This window comes from Budorcas taxicolor, chromosome 5, assembly GCF_023091745.1.
Source record: "Budorcas taxicolor isolate Tak-1 chromosome 5, Takin1.1, whole genome shotgun sequence".
Lineage (NCBI taxonomy): Eukaryota > Metazoa > Chordata > Mammalia > Artiodactyla > Bovidae > Budorcas > Budorcas taxicolor.
This window is the reverse complement of record NC_068914.1, coordinates 153,842,770-153,867,411: the sequence shown is the minus strand read 5'-3', so window position 1 is coordinate 153,867,411 and position 24,642 is coordinate 153,842,770. Positions and strand designations below refer to the sequence as shown.

Genomic DNA, 24,642 nt, shown 5'->3' with positions numbered 1-24,642 from the left:
AGGACAGAGCCAGTCCCAGGGCACACTGCTCAGCAGCTGCTTGCTTCATTGCCTCCCATCTCACTTAACACCGGCACTGTATTTACCACCATTTTTCAACAAAGGCCACATCCCTAAGCAGCACCAGTAAATGGTCTCTGGAACCGACCACATACAATCAGAGCTCAGGGCCTCTGCTCATGCCCTCTGGGGCCTGTCTGTACATATTCAAATCTGATGAGTCCTTCAGGGTACAACCTGCCAGGGGTGGTTCCCCATCTGGACTCAACATAGGCCTCATCCTGACCAAGGCACCTGGCCATCTTCTCCATGGTCCGTCTCATGACCCCAGTTAAACCTGCTCTTCCCTGCACCACGTCATGTTCCTGTTACCTTATTCTGGTGCTGGGGAAGTCAGGAGGCCCGAACAGCGGGCCTGGATGAATTCGAAAAGGCCATACATGCTAACGACATTACAGGTCAGGGTTTGCCATTTAAGATGACTGGATTAACAGCTTTTCTTCATCAACTATGAAAGGGCTGGTGGTTTGTTCCAAATAGACAGTGGGTAAGGCTGAGACTCATACAGGACCTTTGCAGTCCCAGCCAATGACAGTAAAATGCTGCCGTCAGTCCCCTGGCTAGCAGGGGGGGCCTGGTGACCAGAAGTAAGACTGACCTGAGTGTTTGAAGGCAGAGGCCAGGGTGGAAGCCATAGCTTCTAAATGTAAGGAAGTGGTTATGTTCACAGAGGCAAGAGACTGCCAACCAAATGTGGTTCTGCCTGTTTCAAGGTCCCACATGAAATTCCACAGCACCTGCCATGGAAACTGAGAGCAGGAGCTGCTACTCCACCCGGAACTCCCACTATGAAGGCACCACTGGGCAGCGGCCCCTCTAAGCAGAACCAGAGTCAAAAAAGCAAAGGGGAAACAGCCAGCAGACAAAGGAAGCAGGGCCGGCTGGAGGGTGTGCTGGAGCGAGTGACCGGAACAGCTGGGGGCTGGGGCACTGCTCCTTAACTGGAAAGACATCACTGATGCCACCTCCCTCACAGATGGTAGCTGCGAGTGTCGAAGAACATGAAGCGAGGGAAATGCCTGGCACAGTCCCAGCTGCACAGCAGAGCCGAGTCCATGCCACATTTCTCCTTTGGAGCCTGTGCCCCAGCTTGTGGCCTCTGCTGTGGACTTGGGAGTCACCGTGGGTGAGAAGCCACGTGGTGACCACTCAGCGGGTACCCCCCACATGCTGGGCACATCAGGACCTCATGCTCCTCTCGCTGAATCCTCACAACCTGATGCAGGCATTCACCTCTCTTGCTGTGGATGAGGAAGCTGAGGTTCAGAAGATGCCAGCTGGTCCCTGGGTCACCGCTGGCCGAGAAGCCTGGGTTCTTGAAGCCACGCCTGCCTGGCAGGAGAGGCTGGGCTTCTGTGGGCCCCGCCTGCGGCCAGGGCTCCAGGGCGGGCAGAGCAATGGAGGTCCCCGTGGCAGCACCTCCGCCTGGAGGGGCTGGGCAGGGAACACGACACCATCAACTTGGAACAAACTTTTATTTTGTGTGCTGGTCTGGTCAGTCCATGGCCACAGGTAAGTGGTAACTAGAAATAGTTAGAAGGAGGGGAGGCGAGGGGACCAGGGGTCTGGACGCAGGAGGAGTGGTGAAGGGTTGGGGACAGAGGGGAGGTGAGGCTGAGGAAGGACCCAGCCAGGCAGGTGGGTGTCCCAGGCTAGAGAAAGAACACAGCTCTGCCCACCAGTCCACCCTGAAGTGAGGGCTTAGTCCACAGCTCAGGCCAGGCTGGTTTGGGGCCCATGTTGCCCTCTCTGGCCTGGGCAACACCACCCCCAACCCAGGCAATGATTCTTCCTAAGGGCTTAATACTTTTGAGATGGGTCTGGAAGAATCTTGTTAATACCTCCCACCTGCCCTCCCTGTACTCCAATTAGAGCTTCCCAATCAGGGCTCTGGCCCTTCACTCTTGTGCTCCTGTAGCAGCCATGCTGGGGAGATGTAGGCAAGGAGGGGTTCTGTCCCTGCCTCGCTCAGAGGAACAGCCGGCACCCCCACCAAAAAGATGGGCTGCTGAGCGTGAGCCTGAGCGGGCACCCCCCAGTCCTGGTCCTCAGTGACCCGAGGCCCAACAAGACTTAGAATCCAAGTCCAAGCAGGAGGCAGCCCTGGGAAGGGCGAGGCGAGAGCCTCCACAGTGACAGAATTGGCCGAGGAGGGGTCACCCCAGTCAGCTAGGCAAACAGAAGATTGTCTCAGAGGGGCAAGAAAAGCCATCAGCTGTCTCTAGGTCAAGGGTGAGGGTCAGAGATGGGGGAAGGAGGATCCTACAATCCAATCGCCAATACCCTCCACACATCTACAGGTTACAGCTTAAGAGCTTTTGGCATTAACTGTTTGGGGGTTCAAGGGGAACAAGAGGGACAAAGAGACTAGGGAGCCACCACTCTCGGCTCTGCTAAGATCCCCAAGTGCCGGAAGGAGGACCCCAGTACCAGCAGACACTCCCACCTGGACGCCCGCAGCCGGCGGCTCCAGGTGCAGAGAATGGACACGGGGTTGGGGGGGGTCGTGTCAGTCCGACAGCCCCAGAAGGTTCGCACAGACACACACAGACGGACGCACAGACAGGCAGCCAGCTAGCTCCTGGAGGCCGGTGGCCAGCCACAGAGGAAAAAGGAGAAAGACGCCCAGAGCCCTGATTGGCCGCACTCCTGCACCTCAGACACACAGCCCCACACACAACCACACACACACTAGATAGAGAGATAGATATATAATAAAAAGAATAAAAACTAAGGGCCCGGATGTACAAAAAAGGTGTGAGTGAGGAAGAAGGCAGGGAGGAGGGTGGGAGATGGTCAGTCCTCTCTGAAAGTCTGGCCACCTTCCTCAGCTTATAAATTACAGCCCCCCTGGAAAATGGGGGTGGGGGGAATGATGAGGCTCCGGGTTCAGCCGGGGGGATGGCGAATGGCGCCAGGGCTGCTCTGGTCCCTCTGGCAGAGCCGGGGCCAGAGCACTAGGATCCCTCGGGTGGCGGAGGTGGGCTGGGGAGACTCAGCAGCCGCTGGCAGGAGTCATGCAGGCCCCCTGCGACTTCACCTTGTGACGCTGGCCCCCCCGTCGCCGGCCCCCACTGCTGGGCTTGGGCTGAAAGAGAGAAGGAAGAGCTTGAGAAGCAGTGGCCTGCTGGGCCCGGGGCAGCACAGGGCACAGAGGGGCCTTGGGAAGCGGGGGCCGCCCATGAGTGAGCGGCTGTCTGGGATGGAGCCAGCGCCCACCCTGCCTTCCTCGCAGGCAGTGGGTCCCAGTGATCAGGGTGTGAGGAGCAGTTCAGGGGGCACACAGGGGGTGGGAGCGAACAGGTGCCACTGCTGACAGGTGCAAAGGGAAGGCGTGCAGAGGCGGCAGAGGGAGACTCGACGGGAGGGCGGGGGGAGAGCAGGAGGGGTCTAGGCAGAAGCTCTCTCTCCAGAGAGGAGTCAGGGAAGACTCTGGAAAGGAGCACTGTGGGGGCGCCAGGAGAGGACTCCAGGGCCCGAAGCTGCCCGGAGGTTCTGAGTGAAAGCCACACTGACCGGGGCCCGAGGCCACCCACCCCTCACATCACATCGGGGAAGGGGCCCAGAAGGACCCTTGAAGGCAGCATCTTTCGGACACCTGGGGCTGCAGTGTGCACACATCACACATCACTTGTATTCTTACACATACACCACTCACTCTTATTGTGACAGGGAAACTCTGACATTTTTTTATTCTAGTTCATTAAAACTAAATGCTGGTCTGACTCATTAGGTTGACTTTACGTAGGCCACATCGCCACATCTCAAGCTTGAAAACCACTGCTTTAAGAGACCAAAAGCTCCCACTTGGAGAACACTTACAGGCCTGGAGTGTGGGAGACACCCACCGAAGAACGCAAGGACACAGCAGGCTGGCAAAGTCTGCCTGGGCTCTTCTGTGAGTCACCTCCTCCCCCCACTCTCGCCCCCGCCCGCCTGAGCTGGCCGGGGAAGCACTCACCTGTGGCTGGAGACTGCTGGATGCAGCCAGCTGGGTGGCCCCTAGGGAGCAAGCTTCATCTCCTGGTGGGGGAGCCCCGACTGTGGGCCCTCCAGAGGGGGCCCCCTCTTCTCTTTTGGGCGGGGGACCCTTTTTCGTCGATTGCATTTTAATCTGCTGGGGCTTGGAGTTCATTGGGGAGTTGTTGGTGGTCTGCAGGAGCTGCCAGAACCAAGAGGTGGGCATGAGACTGGAGTTGCCGGCCATGACATGGGCTCAGCTGCCCCCGCCCCAGCCCGAGGTCTCAGGGACCTCCCACCCCTGGCCTGGCTGGGCCTGGGCGAGGCAGGCGGGGACCGGAGGGTGGCGAGATGCCCTCTCCACTCAGTGCACGCGGGCTGCCGTGGTCGGGGCCAGTGTCTCACCGGTCTCCGCCCAGCCCAGAAGGGTTCCAGGCTGTTCCCCACCCCGGCTGCTCTTCCCACAATCTGTGAACCCCAGCATCTGCTACTCAGCTCAGCTCCCGGGCTGGGGGTCCAGCCTGCCCCGAGCATCAACCGTACCTCCTGCTGCCCATGGAACAAGAGCCTGGGGCAAGTTTTCATTTCAGGCTTCCCAAAGAGACCAAGTGAGTCTCCCAGGAGCTGGAAGCCTTTGGAGTGCTGCCATCAGAATTTTTAAGAGCTACCACCCAGGAAGGACTGACTCAGAGCCTTCCCTGATGATCCCAGTTCAATCTCAAAGCAGGGAACAGGCCCGGCTGCATCCCCAAGGCTACTAGAGCACGTGCTAGTAGCTTCAGCCAAACCCTCAGCCAGTCTGAAGCAAGGGGGCCTTCACGGACATGATCCTCCCCTCTCCTCCACACACACTGCAGGCCCAGGGTCACGCGGATGGGCCTAAGGCCATTCTGGAGAGAAAGCAAGCCTGAGCCTTATTCCAAGATCTCAGACAGGATGTATGGAGCAGGGGTCAGACCACTCTCTCAAGGGCCCCTACTCGAGGTCACGGATGAAGTCTGCAGAGGGCGTGAGGCAGGCTCCAGGACACAAAGAGCTCGTCGAGCCTGTGCCCACTACTGGCCAGCACTCGCTCCAGCTGGACCTACTACTGTGAGGGCACTGCCCCAGCCAGGCCACTGGAGCCTGTGCCCAGCTTCTCAGAAGCTGACCCCGCCTAGGCCAGGAAATTCTCCCACCATTCTCTCCTACCAATGACTGCCATGCCTCAACCCCCACCTTCTCTCCACTGTGGTCTCCACCAAAGCCCAGAAGGATGGGAGGTCTAGGGATGCCTCTCAGGGCAGCAGAGCAGATGGCACTTGGTAAGATTTCACAGGGCTTCTCAAGAAGAGCGTGCTGTGCTCACAGGCTAGAACTGGAAGCCCCTGGTACTTCCTGCAGGCAGGCAAGGTGGTCTGCCTGGCCATACCTTAGTGATGGTGCCCACGGCCTTGGTGCGGCCTTCCCGGAACACTAGCCGCTGGTCTATGTGCAGGTACTCAGGGGTCTTGATGAAGCGGAAATGAACGGTGGCCTTGTCCCCAGTGCGCAGACAGTCCTTATCCATGCTCAGGATGGTGGCCGTCTGCCTGATGCTCCCACAGTGCACTGCCAAGGGAGCCAGGAGGTCAGCAGAGGCCTGAACCGCCCAGGGGCCTCAGGGCAGGGGAGGCAGTGAGTGAAAGCATGAACCGTGCTTGAGCTATGTGGCAGGCTAAACCTGGAGGGGCCGAGTGTGGGTATATGAGCTGGAGGCCTGCTCTCAGATTGATCCTGCCTCACACTCTCCCACTTTGTCCTCCAGTTTACAGACCCCGCTGGTCCCTGGACCCACTGTCCTAATTCTTGAACACAGGCACTCTGGTGGAATGCGTGCCTTCTCTGGACTTTGGGCTTCTTGAGGGCAGTGCCCTCACCCATCTTGTCTTTGTCCCCCAGCACCTTAGCATCACTGCCTGGCACACAGCAGTGCTTGGCAGACGTCTGCTGAAGGACTGAGAGTGAGGTCCCTGAGGGCAAGTCTGAGTTTCCAGTGCCCGGCGCAGAGCCAGTGCTCGGTTAGTGTTTACAAGAATGAACAGACCACAGGCTGAAGGTTGTAGGTGGAACAGAGGGGATAGCGTCACTAAACAGGACAGAGACCCGACTCTTGGCTGCAGCTGAAACTTTGGGGTGAGGGCTGCTGGAGCCGGGCACTTCCGGCTGGCAGTGCCCTTTGACACCTACCCATGGCCTGGTACCGCGGGCTGATTGTGGTGGGGTGGTGAAGGACCAGGATCTCGGCCTCAAACTCCCAGGAAGCTTGGGGATTCAGGCGTGGAGAAACCATTACCATGCCCTTCCGGATGGACGAGCGCTTAATCTGAAAACAAGACGGAACCCCAGACCTCAGGGACAGTAATGCCGTCTGGCTTCATGCCCTGGTGTAGCGGGGCAGGAGTCCCTCTGGGAACCGGGACCAACGGGGCCTTGACCTCTCATTGCGCTGCACCACCAGCTTTCTAGGGCAGACTGTCCCAGGCAGACTTTAGGGCTCCGTCAGGGGGTAGTTACTGGGGGGTCAGGAAAGACTTCAGTCAGAAGTGTCATTTCAGCCAGACCTTGTGGATAGGCTAGAATTAAGTGAGTGGCGAAAGGGCAAAGGCAGGCAAGTACTCAAGTGGGAAAAATAGGGTAAGCACACTACAACTGATGGAAAGTAGAAAGTTTGGTGTTGCTGGCTAATTTGTTTGGTGGGAAAAGTGGGTGACGCAGGACTCAGCAGTCACCCCAGTCTCCTGCCCCAGGAACTGAAAGCTGAATGGCAAGAGAATCTGCAAGAGACCTCAACAGCCCCGGGTAGAAAGACCCTCTGCAGAGCAGGCAGGCCCCCAGCTGACCTCACCCCGGGTGCAGGGTACCATGGCCAGACACTGTGTGGAGGAACAGAGGAGCTCAGGAGGAGCTCAGGAGGCCGCAGGCCTGGGTTCAAGTCCCGGTATGCTCCCCAAGAGCCTGACAAGTCACTCAGGCTCTCTGAGCTTCAGTTTCCTCATCTGTAAAAGTGAGGTCAGCACTCCCTGCCTTGCAGAGCAACTGTTGAGAGCTGGAGATGAGTCAGAGCCCAGCGTGACGCAGAGCCCGAGGGAGCTTGTAGCTTTCCTCACACTCACCTTCTTCAGGGCGAAGGAGGCAGTCTGGCCCCCGCGCACCTCCTTGACAGGCATGCGCTTGCGATGGATGGATTTGACAGCAATCGACAGGAAGTTACCCAAGGGATCTGGGCCCAGCAGCAGTGTGTCGTTTAGCTTGATCAGGCCCCTCAGTGTTGTCCCAGACACCACGGTCCCCACACCCTGCAGAGAAGACCCCGGCCCAGTGAGTCCATCCGCAGCACAGGCTGGCCCCAACATCCCGGGAGGAAGCACCACTCAGTGCCCCAACCCTGGTTCAGCCCACTGAAACGCACGCACCGGGACGGAGTAGGTGTCATCAATCTGAAACTCGGCAGGCTCCTCCTCCCGGTAGCTGGTGCGAGGGGAGAGCAGGTTGAGGAACATCTTGAGCAGGTCGAGGTTCTCGCCTGTGACGTTGGAGATTTGGAATATCGGGCACATCCTGGTGGGGGGCAGTGTGGAGACAGAGGAAGAAAGGCGCGCCCGTGGTGAGCACCTGCCTGAGCAGGGAGGAGCAGCAGGAGGCCTCCGGCACGGCTGCTGTGACTGAGGGTGCCCCCGCCACCCCGTCACTGGCCTCCCAGGCCCCCGCCTAGCCCACCATCCCATACCTAAGGCCTCCTCTCCTTACACCCTTTGGTCCCTGAAATCTGCCCCCTCCTCTCTTATCTTGGCGCCACTGCCCTATTCCGGGCGCTTGTGAGTACCCCTTCTTCTTACAGTGTATACATCCTTAAACCCTTAACCAACTCTCCACTGACGAAATACCAGCCGGAATCCCTCCTCCCGACACCCCTACCAGTTTATTTCTTCCAGAGTCCTGTATTCCAGCTGGACTGGTGAATCCTCCCTTCTCCTCAAAGCGTTTTTCATTCCCATGAACTTATTTACTCTAATCTGCCTGCCTGGACTCCTTCCCTCTTATCCAACTACTAAATCCTCTCATCAGGGAACTGTATTCAGTATGAATAGCCCATCTCTAATGCCGCCTCCTTCCAGAGAATCCTTCCCAGATGGGTACCCTTGACTCCGAGTTTTCAGAAAACTTCTTTTAAAAAACACTTAAGTATAGCAGTTTATTTACAGTGCTAAATTCTTCTGTAAAGTGACTCAGTTATACACATACGTATATATTCAATATATATATTCTTTTCCATTATGATTTGTCATAGGATACTGAATATGCTACACAGTAGAACCTTGCTATTTATCAATTCTATATATAATAGTTTCCTGCCTATCTGCTCTCCATGGTTAATCAAACTTCTCAGGATCAGGAATTACACATTTGCTACATCTTGAATAAGGAATGTATAGAACAGGCATTCAACAAAATGAATGAACTGAAATGGGGCCAACTGAAACATACCCCCTCTGCTGGCCAACTGGTAGTACTAAAGACAGTGCTAGGGCAGAGAGAAAGGACAAAAGTCGGGCTGCTCCGGGTCCTGTAGCAAACAGCCCCAAGACTACGGGAGAAGCAGGGGAGTCAACAAAATTCATTACTACCAAGAGATTATCTTTGACCAAGGAGCCGACCACCCTGAAGACGAGGACTGTGCCCAAGTCAACTCTGAGTTCTCAATGCCTAGATGAAAAGCCCAGCACAAAACAAACATCCAATGAATATTTATGGAATCAAGGAATTCCCTGGCAGTCAACCACTTTCACTCCTGGCCTGGGTTCAATTGTGGTCAGGGAACTAAGAGCCCAAAAGTCATCCAGCACGGCCAAAAATATATATATATTTATAGAATCAAAGGACATGCTAATGAGTAAATGCCAAAACTCATCTGTGATTAAAGAGCTTTGGAGAAACAACAGTATAAAAAAAATTAGGGACTTCCCTGGTGGTCCAGTGGCTAAGACTCTGCATTCCCAATACAGGGGGCCTGGGTTTGATCTCTGGTCAGGGAACTATATCCGGAATGCTGCAACTAAGACCCAGTGCAGCCAAATAAATAAAATATATTCATTTTACAAGTCAATAGAAACAGTTATAAAAATGGCTGTGTATCTATCAAACAGCAGCCACGCATAGTGCTAAGCGCTTTACATAGATCATTGCCAACACGTACGAGAGCCCTGTGAAGACGATAATACCCATTTCACAGATAAGGACACTGAGCTCCAGCTTCAGTGAGGCCAGCACCTCACAATCCGGGTCACCTCATACAGCCCCTGAGCAACATCGCTGAGAGCAGAATCATCTATTTCAACCAATCTCTGTGCCTGCGCCCAAGTGACTGCTCCCTACCCATTACCTCTCCGAGCTGAAGTTGGAGGCTGTAACAATCACATCATCTTTGCTCTGTACCAGCACAGGGATCTTCCGGCAGCCTGGTGACTTCAGCAGGCGCTGCAACAGCTTCAGGGTTTCTTAAAGGGTGAAATGGAACAAAATTAGGGGGACACACAGCATTCTCTTTGGCCAGGCTTCCAAGGCAAGACAGGTCCACTTGTTACTGACGCAGCAGGAGACAGAGAGACGCCCAGTGCTAAAGGCCATAATGCCTGGAGAACAGCAGGAGGGCCGACACTGGGCGAATGCTTGCCAGAGCAGGAGGGGACTGATGGGGGGCGGTATGCTCAGGCCACAGGCCTGAGACCTGTCAGGTTTCTCCAGAGTCTCTAGAAGACTCACATTCTATATGCAAGTGACTTGGGGGTCCATGAGAAGGACAGTGTTGTTCCCAGAATGCTGTTTCCTGGGAAAAAATTCATCTGACAAGAGGATCTCTAGGATGTTTAGACACCTACAGAAGCCCTTAGGAGGCCCTCCAGAAGGATCCTTCTCTAATTCTCTCCCACCATCTCTAGCCTAGTCTTACAACTCTGTTCTGAAGCCTTTGGTTGCAAAAGGCCAGACTCTCTGCCCAAATGTCTCCATATATGCCCAGCTTAGATGGTAAAACCCAACCCCTTCTGCCTAGAACCATCTGAAAAGAAATGCCAGATTAGGGCCTTCACGGATCCTGCATTTGTAACCAGAAGGAACAATGAGCAGGAGGTAACTCTAGGCTGTACTCAGACCAACAGCCAAACAGGGAGGCAGCAGAAGTCTCAGGCCAAGGTTTACGCACAGTCCAAGGAAGCAGAAGGCCCCAGGCTACCGCCCTGGCGGCAGATCACCAAGGAGCCACCGTGGGTGACTGTGCCACAGACTGCTGCCGCCCGCACTTACCTTGTAGGATGTTGGCAGGACACATGTCAATCTTGGTGACCACCACAAACACAGGCACGTTGAGGGCCAACGCCAAGCCCAGGTGCTCCTTGGTCATCCCTACGATGCCAGCATTGCTGCCCACCTGCCTCAACACAGAAAGGACCATCAGGACAAGGGGCACAGACAGTGCTGCTGGGTGGGCACAGGGGCTCAAAGAAGGCGGAGTGAAGAGAGCATTCTCATCTTTGGGGCCGCTGTAGGAACAGAACACAGGGGGCACGAAACCAAACAGCTGTAGCTGAAAGCTGGGCTGGGCCGGGCACAGACAGCTTTAACCTCCCGTACAACAAGACGGCCTATCAAAATTTGAGGAGACTCGGAGGCAATAAAAAAAAGGCAAACTCAGTCTGGGAAAAGAACTGTCCAGAGTCTTCAAAGTGGATTCAGTTTAACATCCCTGGCCCCCAGTTACCCTATCTATAAAATGGGAGGATAATAATATTCACTTTAAAGGGTTCACTTGAGGTTTAAATAACCAAGCATGTGTCAAAGGTCCACACAGAACCAGCAGGAATTAGGTCTTCAAGCAAGAGCCGCTGTTACTACTGTTATCATTCCTTCCTGTAACAGTAAACATTTTCAAATCTCATAAAGGCCAGTTACATGAATTTATGCACATGCACAAGTGTGCCTGCAAAAGAAAGAGGAACTTCTTCTCCACTGATATGGGGTGCTCTCTAAGATATGTTTGAAGGGGAGAAAAGCCAGGTGGTATACAGCATGCTACCATGAAGAGTGGCGATTAGATCACTGTTTGAAAAAAAGCAGCTGTCAGACATCCAGGGGAACATCTGAGATAATGTAAATACTTTTAGACTAGATACTGTATGATATTAGTGAACTCTTGTTCATCTTCTCGGGTGCAAAAACAGTAGCAGACTGTGCGCTGAAGTATTTTAGGACCTGTGAGAGGCATTTCGGGTGAAGAGTCACAATGTCTATAATATAATCTACTTTCAATATACACACGCTTGCTGGTATGATTACAAAATATCTCTAGAGGATGTATAAGAAACTGGCAGTACTGGTTGCCTCCGGAGAAAACGGAACAGAGGCAGGAGAGAGACTTCTCACTCTGAAGTGGAAAGTCTCTAAAGTCCTTAGGTACCTTTTAATTTTTGTACGATATGCATGTATTACTGACTAAAACAAAATAAGGTTAAAATTGCCATGACGTACTTATACAGGGCTTCATACATTCCAGAGTGTTCTCAAGTGATGCTCCCACTGGTCATCACGGTTCCCAGGGGAGCGATCACCCCACCAACACAGAAGTCCCACACATGTTCCCTCTGCCTGCACCACGACCCCTCTACCATCTTCCTCCTAAATTTTCCCATCCCTCCCACCACCTTTCCTAACCTACCCAGACCTGCTTCTCTTCTTCCAAGAGGGATAAGAGAATGCTCTCTCTCTGTTGTCCCTATATTTTCAAGGTTTTTTTTTTTTGAAATTGATTGCCATGAAACAATAATCAAGTATTTCATTGTTTTCTACAGAGATTTTTAGTATTTAGCTCCTGACCTAAAAGTCAAATAATATATAACATCTCATCTGGGGTGAAAACACATCCATTAATCACTGTAGCCATGTGGGAGACCAGGTTTGATTCCTGGGTTGGGGAGATCTCCTGGAGAAGGAAATGGCAACCCACTCCAGTATTCCTGTCCAGAAAATCCCACGGACAGAGGAGCCTGGAGGGCTATAACCCATAGGGTCGCAAAGTGACTGACACTAACTGCCCCTCAGTTAGAAAAACGCTCATTTTAAACTGATTTCTATACCCTTCTTAATTTTAATCCAACAACTGCCACAAATACACTCTACGCTCTTCCTCTAAAACCCCTTCGGGAAGAGCAGCTTTCCTCGGCCAGTGAAGGCTGGTAAGGGTCCTTTGCAACGTCCAAAGATACAGGAGATGAAACCACACTGAGACCCTAAGATCCTTGGGCAGAGAGCTGGCGAGTGTTCACACATATGCTCTGCCCCTCTTTGCTCTCCAGTCTGGAGAGAATTTGGACGAGAACCTGTTCGTTGGGCAACTTGATCAAGTTTGTGCTGAACAGATGCTTTCATTTACTACACTTATTAATACAGGCAGCTGGAGGGACTGGGAAATGGGGAAGGGCTTTGAGAAGGATTTGCCAAAGGAAAACCAGCTTGTTTGCACTCCGTGAAAGCTGTTAAGTCATGACCAAGGCTGTGGGCCTCACAGACTCCTACCCTCTGGCCAGGAAGATCCAAGAGACCCAACTGTGGGATTCACAACGTGATCCAGCCCAGAAGCCTCTGCTCCCTTCCCTCTTCAGTTTATCCATGTGGTGAGGTGCTGAAAAGTCTATTCCCACCAGACTGTGAGCACCATGGGCGCGCAGGACAGCCTGTTCACGGCTCTATTTTCAGGCCTGGCACAGTGCCAGGCACACAGAAGCCTCTCAACAAGTAGCTGTGAGAGGCGGACACCAGTCCCAGGCTTCAGAAGAGACCACCTCCTAGCCCCTCAGTGGCTGTCCATGCTCTCACCTCCACTTCGTCCCCAGGCTGCCCCATCTCTGAGGGTGCTGCCCATTAGCACCTCAAAATAGACCGACCCCAGGAGGAAACACCTTTCAGAGGTGTTTCCTTTCAGGAGGTAGTAAGCAACACCCCAGGAGAACCCTCCTCTACAGCTCTCTGAAAAACGAGAGCGCTCTGCAAATGGCACCTTGGTTTCTCTTCGAGGATCTCCTCCTGGCCTCAGCTAAGAGAAAGATCGAGGTACACCCTTGAGAAGACCAGGCACCCTTGCAACACTTGTCATCCTTATCCGGTTTCAAAGCCCTAAACCAAACAAAGCCTCAGAACAATCGTAAACACTTGCACACTGCCACATCCCAGGAGCTGAGCCAAAGCCCCCCGTCCTTCTCAGCAGCACCTCACTTACCATGAGCATGCAGAAGTCAGGCAAGTGGCCGGTCATGCCAAACACAGTGGTCTTCAGGTACTTCTCATGGCCGGCCAAGTCGATGAAGGTGATCACCTTAGTGGACTTCTCACAGATCTTTGTCCACTCCAGGCTGCCGCCGTGGCTGTCTGGCTTGTTTACCACGTTTCCTTCACTGTCAAAGCCCAGAATGTCGTTGCCCACGCTGCTGGTGCGGCCCGACTCAATCTCATGTTTGTGGCGGAAGAGTTTCTGGCGGGCAAAACCTCGCCCGTTGTCCAGCTCCCCGTGTGTCAGGACCCCCAGAAGCGTGCTTTTGCCAGCATCCACGTTGCCCACGACCGCTACCCTGCGTGTACACAAACCCATACATTTGTGTGAGAGTTGGTGGGTGAGTGAGAGTCGGTAGTTGAGTGAACTCCAGCAACTGGACCTGTAGGGACGGGCTCACCCCCAAGCCTCTCCAGCTCTCTGCTCCTTGGAGTCATGGGTGAGCATGCTGGGAGTGCTCTTGGAGCTGTACCCAGAGACTAGAACAGTACTCAGGGGGAACTGAGCTCCCCAACAGGAGCCCTGAAGCCAAGAGGGGACCACGACGCTCTCCTCCAGGACCCTGGTTTCTAGCCGCCCAGGCTGAGGGGAGAGCAAGTGCCCCCACAAAGTGGCCCCAGGAGGCAGGGTTGGTCTCGCTCCCATCTTTCCAAATGGGAGGCTTTAAAGATGACAAAGTATGGAGACAGAGAATGAGCCATTGATGTCACTGGACCCTCTTTTCAGGCCTCGGGAAGCAGAAGGACAAAGTGGGTGTGCCCGGTGTCAAAGGCTCAACCACCACTCTCTGTGGTGCCCGGGGCCCCAAGGCCATGTTGCAGGGGACCTGGTGCCGTTCAGGGGTCCCCTCACCTGACTTCCAGGAAGTCATTGTCTCCTACTCGTTTTCGGACCAGGTAGTCGCGCACACGGCCCCCGGCCTCTTGCCGCTCCCGCAGGAGGATGACGTCAGCCTCTATCTGCTCTGCCATGCTCTTCACGGTGGCGTAGGAGGCCTCCATGTCAGCTTCACTCAGCCCGTACTCAGTCCCATCTGGTGACAAGAGTCCACACGTCAGCCTGCCACCAAGTCAGCCAGTTAACCACCCCTCACCAGGGCTCCACCCTGGGCACTGCAGAACATGGCTCTCTCTCTACCTGACACTTCCAACACTCGGGCACGTGTGGAGTTCTTAAGTAACAGGGCTTCCCCATTAAGCAGGGCAGTCATTAATCCCTTCAATGGTAATCACGGAGACTCTCCCAGGTTTCATGCCAAGTCTCATGCTGGGTACTGGGAATACAGGTGCCCTTGGCGGGTTCACAGCCCAGTGGGAGAGACAGGAAATTAATTAATTGCCATACAGCTTGAGTACTGTACTACAGAACGGTACAAAGAGAATGTCAAGCATGAGCAACTAGCATTGCCTAGGGAAGCTGAACACAGCTTTGCAGGGTGCTGACTCCAAGCTGGGACTCTGAACATGAAAAACAGACCTACAGAGAAAGGAGGGAAGACATGATAGGCAGCAGAGCAAAGCATGGAGCCTGGCAGATCACGGCACATTCAGGGACCGAGAAGCAGCTTGGTGTGCTGGGGAGCAGGATGTCAAGTGGCGGGAGACCACGTGACAGGTGGAAATGGTTAGGCAGGTGAACACACACATATACCACGGAGGGAAGCTTCAGTGGTTACACGGGGGAGTAACGTGATCAGATCGCCGCGGGACAGAAAGATCCTCTTGAGCAGCAGTGTAAATAAAGCGTGTGCTGGCAAGCGAGAGATCAGGAACGGGGAGCCAAGTTTAGGAAGGAATTCTAATAATACAGTCAAGAGATAACAAGGACAGGAGACAAAGGAAAATGGGGAGAGAATTTACGAATGGCTTTAGGGACAGATTTTTCACGGAGGTGGCTCAGGTGAAATGTCCAGCAAGGAGCTGGAAAAACTGAGTCTGAGCTTAGGATGAGGGAGGAAGGACCAATCAACCAGTAATTTATGGAGTGCCTACTGTCTGACAGCCTAGTCAGGTGCTTCCTGCACGGAGTCATTTAATTCCCACAGTAGTTGCCTCCGCTTTCCTCCAGCCTGTCTCCCCGAGAGCACCCCTGCTCCTTCCCTGGGCTCACCCCCAGCATGTGCCCCACCTCTTTTCTTTTCTGCCTCCCAAGACCCTGCAGCTCCTCTCATCCGCTTCCACTTCTCCCCTTACAAACAAGTTCAAGTCATTCCTAAACTAAAGGAGACCCAACCTCTCTTCCTGTGCCCCAGCAAATGTACTGTGCTACCATCTCCGCCAGAGGACACTTGGTGACTGTACTTCCTCACCACCTACTCACTGATCTGATGCCTCTGGAAAAAAACTGGCTTTCAAGTCATCAGAGGCCTTCTACCCCCTCATCCAAAGTCCTTTTCTCAAGCCCTGCAGAGTCAACGCCACTGGCCACCGTCCCTCTGCTGACTGAAGCATCTCACTCCCACTCTGCTTGCCTATAACCTGAACTCTGTTTTTCTTTTTATTTATTTACCTTTGGCCATGCCTTGCCACATGTGGGATTAGTTTCCCAACCAGGGATCGAACCAGTGCCCCCTGCACTGGGAGCTCGAAGCCTTGACCACTAGATCACCAGGGAAGTCCCCCAGATTCTTCTGCTTCACCTCCCCCCATCTGGTTCCTCCTTCTGTCTCCTCTCCTGGTTCTTCCTGCTCCTGCCCCTAGATGCCAGCCTTTTTCAGTAGTTGGTCAGTGGCCCTCTTCTCTATCCTTGAACATTCCCCTGAACTATCTGAATATTCTATGGCTTCCACTGTCATTTGAAAACTACAGAAAACATTCGTAACTAGCCCTCTTCCCAGAGCTCTGTCCACTCCCTTTTTAAACAACAGCACAAAAACTAACAGCATTAACAAAGCATTTCAGTCCTCCCTGTAGCCCTATGAGTTAGATACTACTGCTCCCATTTAGTACTGGGGTACACAGAACCCAGAGGTCTCAGAGCTGGGAGGGAGCAGAGGGGCCACGGGTCTTCTGATTCCACACCTAGAGCCCTTTCCTTTGGCAACGGCTCCCCTTAATGCCAGACCAGTTCCTCCTCCTGCCTTGCCTGTTTCTGATGACACCACTATCCTTCCAGTCACCCAGGATTAATACGCATCACTCTGGTCCTGCCAAGTCTAGCTTTCCTTGTTCCTACCCTCCTTTCTCTGCCAGTCCAATGTCACCAGCCTGATTCAGGCCCTTATTTACCTGAATCACAAGATCCCTAACTGGTCTTAACAAATCCCATCTGTTTCCTCCGGCCCATCCTGCATAGATGCACAAGCTTGAGTTCCTAAACAACGCACAGCTCTGACATTGTCACTTTCGAGTCAAAACCTTGGAAGGGCTCCCCAGGCCCAGCAGCATCCAGTTCTAATTCCTTAGAGGTGTCCACCATTTACTCCACCCCTCCCCCATCCTCCCCTCCTAAATTCTGTTCCAGTGCAGATGGCCCAGTCACCATCCCCCTGTTCTCTGCACTCTGCCAGCTCTACACCTTTGCTCATGTATTTCCTACCCTGGAAAGCCAATCGGCACATCTCCACTTGCCAAAAGCCTACCCACTCTGCTCCCTTGTGAAATTTACCACGGATAGTGTTTGGGATGTGTCTTCACCCACTATATGCAAGCATCTCGAGGGTAAGGACCGTATCTCAAATGTCCCTGGACACTCCATGAGGGGTGCCTTTCTTATACTGAGTCTGCAAATGTCTGCAAAATGCTAAAACAAATGAACAAAGAGGGAGCAGTTGGGTCAAGGAGCTTCTAAATGCGTGGCCAACTGAGCTCTGGAAATCTTCTGGATTAGAGAAGGGCTTGGAACTGTTCCTGAGGCTGCCTTGCCATTCTGGCCAGATCCCCAAACTCTATCCAGCCTTTTCTGCTTCTGTTACATTGAAAAGCAATGCTTTCAGGTTCTATCTCACACCAGGGGGCAATCAACAGTGTCACCTATCCATCCAGGGCTCCCAGTATTCTGTGACTGAAAATACCCCCAGTCACATCAGCCTTCTCCAGCATGTCCTCACTTGGTAGGAGTGGAAAAAAAGCCAAGAAGAAAAGTCAGAGGTCCAGTCACTAAGGGCCACATATTAAGCCACGTGGGAAGCTAGTCAGATTTCAGTCCTGCCTCCTGACTCACCCTCCTGCTCAACATGCAGCAGGGGGTCCCCAAACCTTTAGGATACAAGTCTAAACCCTTTGGTATGGCATTCAAAGATTCTCAGAGCTGGGCCCTGACTACCTGTCCAGTCTCCCTTCCTGACACTCCCAATCTCACCCTCCTTCCCACTTTACTGAATCATGTCTGATCCACCAAATACTCCACAATCACAATGCCTCCATGCCTCTGTGCTTGTGGCTTTCTCGGCTCACTAACTACTGCCTCCACTCATCTAGGAAACTCCTACTCATCCTTTAGAATTCACTCATCGGGCAGCTCCTCCTTTAGAAAGACTTTAAGCCTTCTCTGACCCTGCCACAAAGTTATAATACTCCTCCCACATTTCCTGAACTTTTAATGTAGTACCTAGTTCTTAGAAAGTCATGATTTAATATTTGAGGAATGAACAAGGTTCTGTTTGAAAGAGATCTCATGGTAAATCCATTATAACCTGGAACCTTTAAAAAATGACTACTAATACTAGCTAAGCATTTATATAGTGCTTACTATATGCCAAGTGTTAATCCTCATCATGATACCAGGGGCTAGATTCTATTATTATCTCCATTTTAAGGCAAGGGAAAGAACCCATAAGGCAAACTCAGACCTGCCAGGTTCTAGAACCTGGCCTAACTACAGAACTTGAACTAACTAATCACAGTGCCTCCTTTTAATATCAGTCTTAAGAATGTATATTTAAAGAGCACAATCCTCTGCCCTGCTTAGAATTTTTTAAAAACCTAATTTATCTATACAAATTTCTCTGGCGGCGGGGTGGGTGGCGGTGGGGGTGGTGATACCATTAGCCCCATTTTACAGATGAAGGAAGCAGTGAACAGAGGGGAAGCACCAAATACATACGAAGTCAAGGATGAAGTTGACCCCTGGGGGCTTTGCATCTAGTTCAGTCTTCCATTTGAAGTTGAACTTGTTTAACTAGTTGCAATCTTTTTCTACCTCTAAAGAATTCCAGCACGAAGGAGTCACTATGAATCTAATAGTATCCAATTGGTAGATGCCAAGATAATGCTTGGGTGTGTAAGATACATGTTACTGAATGTTTGTTCTTATGCTTTGCCATGGGAGGGTTAATTAACTGTGAGCCATCAAGGTTTGGTAAAGTTCACTAAGAGTTCATATCAAAGAATAAGGGAGCAGTGGGGGCTTTACGGGGCTTCCCTGTGGCTCCAACTGTAAAGAATCCGCCTGCAATGAAGGAGACCCAGGTTCAATCCCTGGGTTGGGAAGATCCTCTGGAGTAGGGAATGGCCACCCACTCCAGTATTCTAGCCTGGAGAATTTGATGGACAGAGGCGCCTGGCTGGCTAGCGTCCATGGGTCACAGAGTCGAACTCAACTGAGCTTTAAGAATCTGCATCTTCAACAAACAGTCCGAAGACTTGTCAGAGTTGACCTAGATGTGGTTTTCTTCAATTTTATAAGTTTGAAGTGAACTTTGAATGGTTCATCCTATTACAGCAGGCCAGATGTGACACAAAGGCTTTTCAAAAGGCTACCAATGAACCCCTAGTCACCAAATGGAATGGCTTTTTCTGAACCTAACTCTCCCTGCTGTCTCTGTAACACTTGACAACGCTGACCATCTCTCTCTCTCGACATGAACCTCCTGCTTTGCCTATCTCTCTCACCATGCCTTCTTTAGAGTGATAACACCTGAAACTGGGGAGGTGGCAGCAAAGACAGAAAGGAAAGGATAAACAAGAGAAACATTTCAAAGGAAGGCAGAGCAGTATTGGGAGATCAAACCCTTCTTCCTTGTGTCAATTTTGCAGCATTTCTAAATGCTGTTTTCTACTGAAGTTCATTATGTATATACCATCTTTCCTTCTCAGGACAGAGGACAGATTTTAAGTATCCAGTGTTTTGCAACAGTATCAAGACCTTAGAAGGATACTTAATAGATATTTGTCAAACAGTTCAAAACTGATTTTGAGATTTCTACCATCTTAGACTCACACTGTAAAAGAATTATTACCTGTTTTTATAAAAAGCTACATTCAGTAAACAGAACTAGTCCTTTAATGATGCATGGAGGCCTACTTAAACTTGCAAAGACGACAGACAAGATCTAGTACAGGCTAAATTGATAACTGTTAAACAAGCCCAGCTGCCATTTTAGCAAAGATAATGTCTAAATGAAGATAAGAGTAAGCAGGCTTTGCATTGAGAGTATAAACTAGGAATGACCGGGGGTGGGAAGCCCAGGATATAATCTGGGATTCTGTCAGGGGGATGCAACTCTAAAACAATGGGCCCCTAAAGTGGAATAAGAGGGTTGGAGGGCAATAACAAGTCCCTTCCAGAATGGCAACAAGCCTACATATGTGATAGGATCTCACAGCTATTCCCATTGAATGGTCGGTGTGGACCAGGGCAAGGCAGCCTTGCTGAAGAGAGAATTCTGGATGTCCTTTTCTTGCTGATAACAAGAAGTATCACAGAGGTTCTCTGCTAAGCACGCAACAAGTAGCAACGGGATTGGTAAATCAGACTTGGAGGGGAAGACCTAGAACTACCTAGGGAAGACGTAATTCTAGACCTAATTGTGACTTACTCTATTATCTCAGACAAGAAGTTTCCTTGCTCTGTGCTTCATCACACCTTATGCAAATGCAGGGTACTGGAAGCAGAAACGAAGCTTCTGTAAATTCTCTTGGAAAGTGAATCTTTAAAGTTAAGCACATTAGGACCACTAAGGTGGGAATTAACATTATCACGTTGTACTTTCACATTCTCCCAAACAGTTCTGCAGACACTAAAGAATCACTGCAACTGAGACACACGAACAAGAAAAGTTGATAAAAGAGGGAAAATGTGCTCTAAATAATGTTTTTAAAAATAAAGTGAAAGGAAAACTATGCTCACCTGATCCCTGCCCAATGACATATATGGTCTCTCCGCATCCCTCGTCCATCCTCTCCCACATTTGCCGAAGTAGGCTGTCATACTGCTCTGATGTAGGGCTCACTAGAACCAGCTAGAAGAGAAACCAACAGCCTTAGGACCACACTTAACTAGAAGAGCACCACAGCCAAAGCAGATCAATAGCCAAAGACCCTGACTGAACCCCACTGCGCCCTGACCTAAACTAGCTTGACTGCCCTCTCATGGCCTCTTTGCCTCTCCTCAAATAGCCTTTGGGCTCAAGGCCTTATGAGTATGTTCGAACCCCAACCCACAGAAAGAGGGTGTGAGCAGCCTGCCTCCTGCTGCTTAACGGGAGGGGCAGGACCCACAGGGACTGACAATGTGGCATTGTAGGTAGAAATTAATGAGCAGTGCTTTACACCTACATGCCAAGGTCTTCTACCTGCAGCTTGCCACTCATAGGACAGGGATCTCATATACTGCCATGCTCTCCATCCAAGGCCAATGGTTCCCAAAACAGCATAAGAATTCTGTTCCATCTTGCCTTGGCTATCTTGATTATTTAGGAATCGGCAGTAAAAACTGCTGCAAGATTTATCTTTATCAACAAAACACCCTTACCTCTAAGATGGGTATCAACACTGTCATTTTGCGAATTTCTTCCAATAATATTAAAATATCAACCACTTATTTGGGGAGGCTGTTTACCAACAGGCATGTCAAATCCCATTCTCTAACTGTCATATGTGACCTTGGACAAAGAACTTAACCTCTGAGTCTCTTTTTTTTTAGTCTACAAAATGCAGATACTATTACCTACCTCCTAAGGCCACTGTAAAGACCAAATAAGATAACATGTAAAGCATCCACTCCACAGCTCAATAAGTGGCAATTACAGTTTTCCCCACCCAGTCATTCCTAAATGAAACTAGATACCGCAATTCACTAATTCTCTCTCTCTTTGGAAGCTCTCAGAGTCTTATGTCCACCCCCACATTTAACTATAGCAAGTATATACACTTACAGCTTCTAACCTTTCCCTCAGGAATCAGCCTATTTAACCCATCTCTTCTCTCTCATCACATCAGTTTTTTTCAATATCATCAATATTAATTTACATATAGCGTCTTTAAAATAATGAGAAGGACTTCCTCAGCTTCATGACGAAGACACACCTCCCTACCCTGGGACAATAAATAAGTTGGTCAGGAAATAATTCTGTTTGCAACTCTGCTTGGCCATTTCCCACTGTTTTTAGGCTTCTTCAGCACCTTGGCCATGAACTGACATCTCGTTCATCTGCTTCCGAGTCAAGTGCATCTCTTAACAATTTCCTGAGTTGACTCATCAGAGCCTATACTTTGAACCTAGGTGCTGGGTCTTCTGCATTGTGTCCCACTGCCTCATACACTTCCCCTGATCATCCTCTCTTTGAACCTGGCCAGCCTCATTATGGCATTAGAGGCACCAGAGAGGACCCTGTGCTAAGGTGGAGTGCTCAGTGGAGACTAGAGGGAGAGAGCTGTTGGTTTCAAGAAAGTTCTCTCCAGTTTAGATTAAGTTTCGTGCAGTTTTGTCACCACAGACTAAAAAAATCACAAATGTTTTCAAAACTAATTAAACATCTCTATTTTAAGTATCCAACAACAGGTAGGAGGTGGGATGGGTGTGCTGTCTTGCATCAGCTGCTCTTTAATCTGCACAGAGAATCATCAGTTCCTTCAATCCCCTTCAGACATTTACTGAGTAGTAAGTAACCGACAGCGTAGTAGATTTCTTACATACGTTTCTCATTTTTACTACGTATTTGTACTAAATAAGATGATGAAGCTGGAGCACTGAGAGGTTAAGACATTTTCCCAAGGTCACAGAGCCTTTTTAACTGGCAGGGCAGGAAAGGGTACCCAGCCCAGTCCGACTCCCAAGCTGGCATTCTTTCCTTTAGCAACGTTAGGAACCTTCAAAACGCCAGTCCCAAATTATACTTAATTATTTATCCCCGCCCCCACCAACGCCAGGCAGAAGGTTGAGCCCTTAAAATCCTGCCCACCTTTGCAAACGCTAAGAAAACACGATCTAAAACGTCCTTCATTATTCCAGTCATACAAGATAAGGTTTCTTTCCCAGAAGACGAAACTATGGGTCATGCCCATCTTTCACTTTTGTTTTGGGTGGATTTCTAAAGGAGACATTCTAGATTGACTGACTACTTAATATTGCCTTTCTCGACACCAGGAAGAGCCGCAGCTGCCTCCCGACTCCCCCTCGGACTACCAGATCCTCCCGCGCTCGCCCTGCCAGAGCCACCTTCGACCCTCGGCTGCCGTGGACAGTCCACGGAGAGAGTCCCTCTCGATCTCCCGGGGAGGCGGCACCGCGTGGGGACCGCCACTGCGCGGGCAGCTGCCGGCGTCGGGCGCCCGCGTTCCACGTGGCGGAGCCGAGGGGTTGTGATCTCGGCGGGAGCCCGACGGCGGGGAGGCCGGGTGGGCGCCACCAGAGAAGGACGGCGGTGCCCGCGGGCAGCCGGAGCCGCCCCTCGAACGCGAGCCCGCCGCGCGTCCCGCACTTACAGGTGGGCGGGCTCGGCCCCTCCCGCCCCGGCCGTCGCCCCAGAGACGGCTCGGCCCACCGCCCGGTTCCCCCTCAGTGCCCGGTCCCCTCAGCCGCCGGCGCCCGGGGCCTACCTTGCTGGTGAGGTCCAGCTCCGGTTCGCCGTTGAGCGCCTCGCCGTCCTCGCTGCAGTCCGAGTCGAAGCCGCCGTGGAGCCGGGCGGCAGCCGCCGCAGCTCTGGCCGCCCCCGGAGAGCTGGGCTCGGGGGCGAACATAGAGGCCGGGACCGGCGACTCCATCGGGGAGCGACTCCGCTCCGCCGCCATCTTTAATAACTTAGGCTAATTCGTAGCCGGCCTCCCCTCCCTCCTCAGCTTATTTGCCTAATCTATGCGCGGTCACGCCCCCAAGCCTTATCAGAATAATTTATGCGAAACTTCTCCCGCCGCGTAGAGAGTGACATGTATCTCTAGCTAAGAAACAATCCACCGGCCCTCTCGGCCACCAATCGCTACAGCTCGTTCAAGTACCTAATGAATAATTAATGAGGCCCAAAGCCCAACAACAAAAGTCTGGGACGTCACGCGCCTCGATCGTAGCTTTCAAGTGGGCAGTACAGTGTCCACGCTACCGGCCTGGAGCCTTCCCGCCAATGGGAGCAGAGCGGAGTACGACTGACACATCAGCCAACCAATAAGAAGAGAAATACACACCGAGTTTACCCTTACCGCCCATCACTCCCCTAGTTTTCAGAGGCGGTGCTCAGCTTCCAAATCCTGCAGCAAGATTGTCGGGGGCGGGGAGCCTTCCGATGATAGACAGGGGAAAGGCCCAATCCAGTCTTCGGATACGTCCCGCGCCTCGGGCCACCGCCCACGGAGATTGTAAACTGCGCAAGGCACCTCCCACTCAACTCAATGACTCCTGGCTGTCACAGAAGACGGATTTTCAGTTGCTGGCAATCTCCAGGCAATTTTAATAGGATCGATGCCTGGAGTACTATAGCAGCCAGAGCGCGGCAATTAATTAAACGCTGACCTTAGGGAGAATTCTCCATTCATTGTCTCTGCGGAGAAAGCAATTACACGACCAAAATGAGGCAACCAGCTCAAACAGAAGCCAAAAGTACCTCACCACGTTTGTAAACTGAAAGGCGAAACTCTAGTCTCTGCTAAGGTAGCTTCCTATGGGAGATTCTTCCAGTGTCATCAGCTGTGGAAAACCCCAACCCAAAACACTATCAACACCAGTTCTACTGTCTTGAATTCTTCCAAAAGACTGAAGAGCTTGAAGTTAGGGATTAGTCAAACTCTAACAATGCTGGCCGCGGCCACTCGTCCCAGGCAGCAAGCAAGCAAGAGTAGCCATTTGAGTTGAGAAGATAACATAGCCAGGTTTAGGGGTCTGAAAACAAAGTTTAGTGAGCAAGAGGCAGAGTTCCAAAGAGCCTTCAGTTCCAAGGATCTACTTGAGTTAAGCGACAACTTCTTGTTCCTGTTTGCAGCCAAATTTGTACAAATACAGCTGGAAATCTGGAACAAAAAGTCATCCAACTCCAAAGGTTTTGATAATAGTTCAGTTTTTTTCTTCTGGAGAAATTGCTCACCATTATCCTACATATATCTCCATTAGATAAAAATATTAAAATCCCAGTTTGTCAG

At 51.6% G+C, this 24,642-nt stretch overlaps 1 protein-coding gene across 1 annotated transcript; it reads right to left on the bottom strand.

The window, feature by feature from the left end:
• Window positions 1-1,547: 1,547 nt before the first annotated feature.
• GTPBP1 (GTP binding protein 1) lies at window positions 1,548-23,330 on the bottom strand. The gene is made up of 12 exons (XM_052639579.1): window positions 23,116-23,330; window positions 20,426-20,537; window positions 14,210-14,390; window positions 13,307-13,655; window positions 10,342-10,465; window positions 9,422-9,536; window positions 7,455-7,599; window positions 7,155-7,337; window positions 6,229-6,364; window positions 5,432-5,610; window positions 4,022-4,222; window positions 1,548-3,148 (listed from the first exon to the last, which is right to left on the bottom strand). The coding sequence occupies exons 1-12, from the start codon at window positions 23,305-23,307 to the stop codon at window positions 3,056-3,058; spliced, it is 2,010 nt and encodes a 669-aa protein (XP_052495539.1). The 5' UTR covers window positions 23,308-23,330; the 3' UTR covers window positions 1,548-3,055.
• Window positions 23,331-24,642: the final 1,312 nt, after the last annotated feature.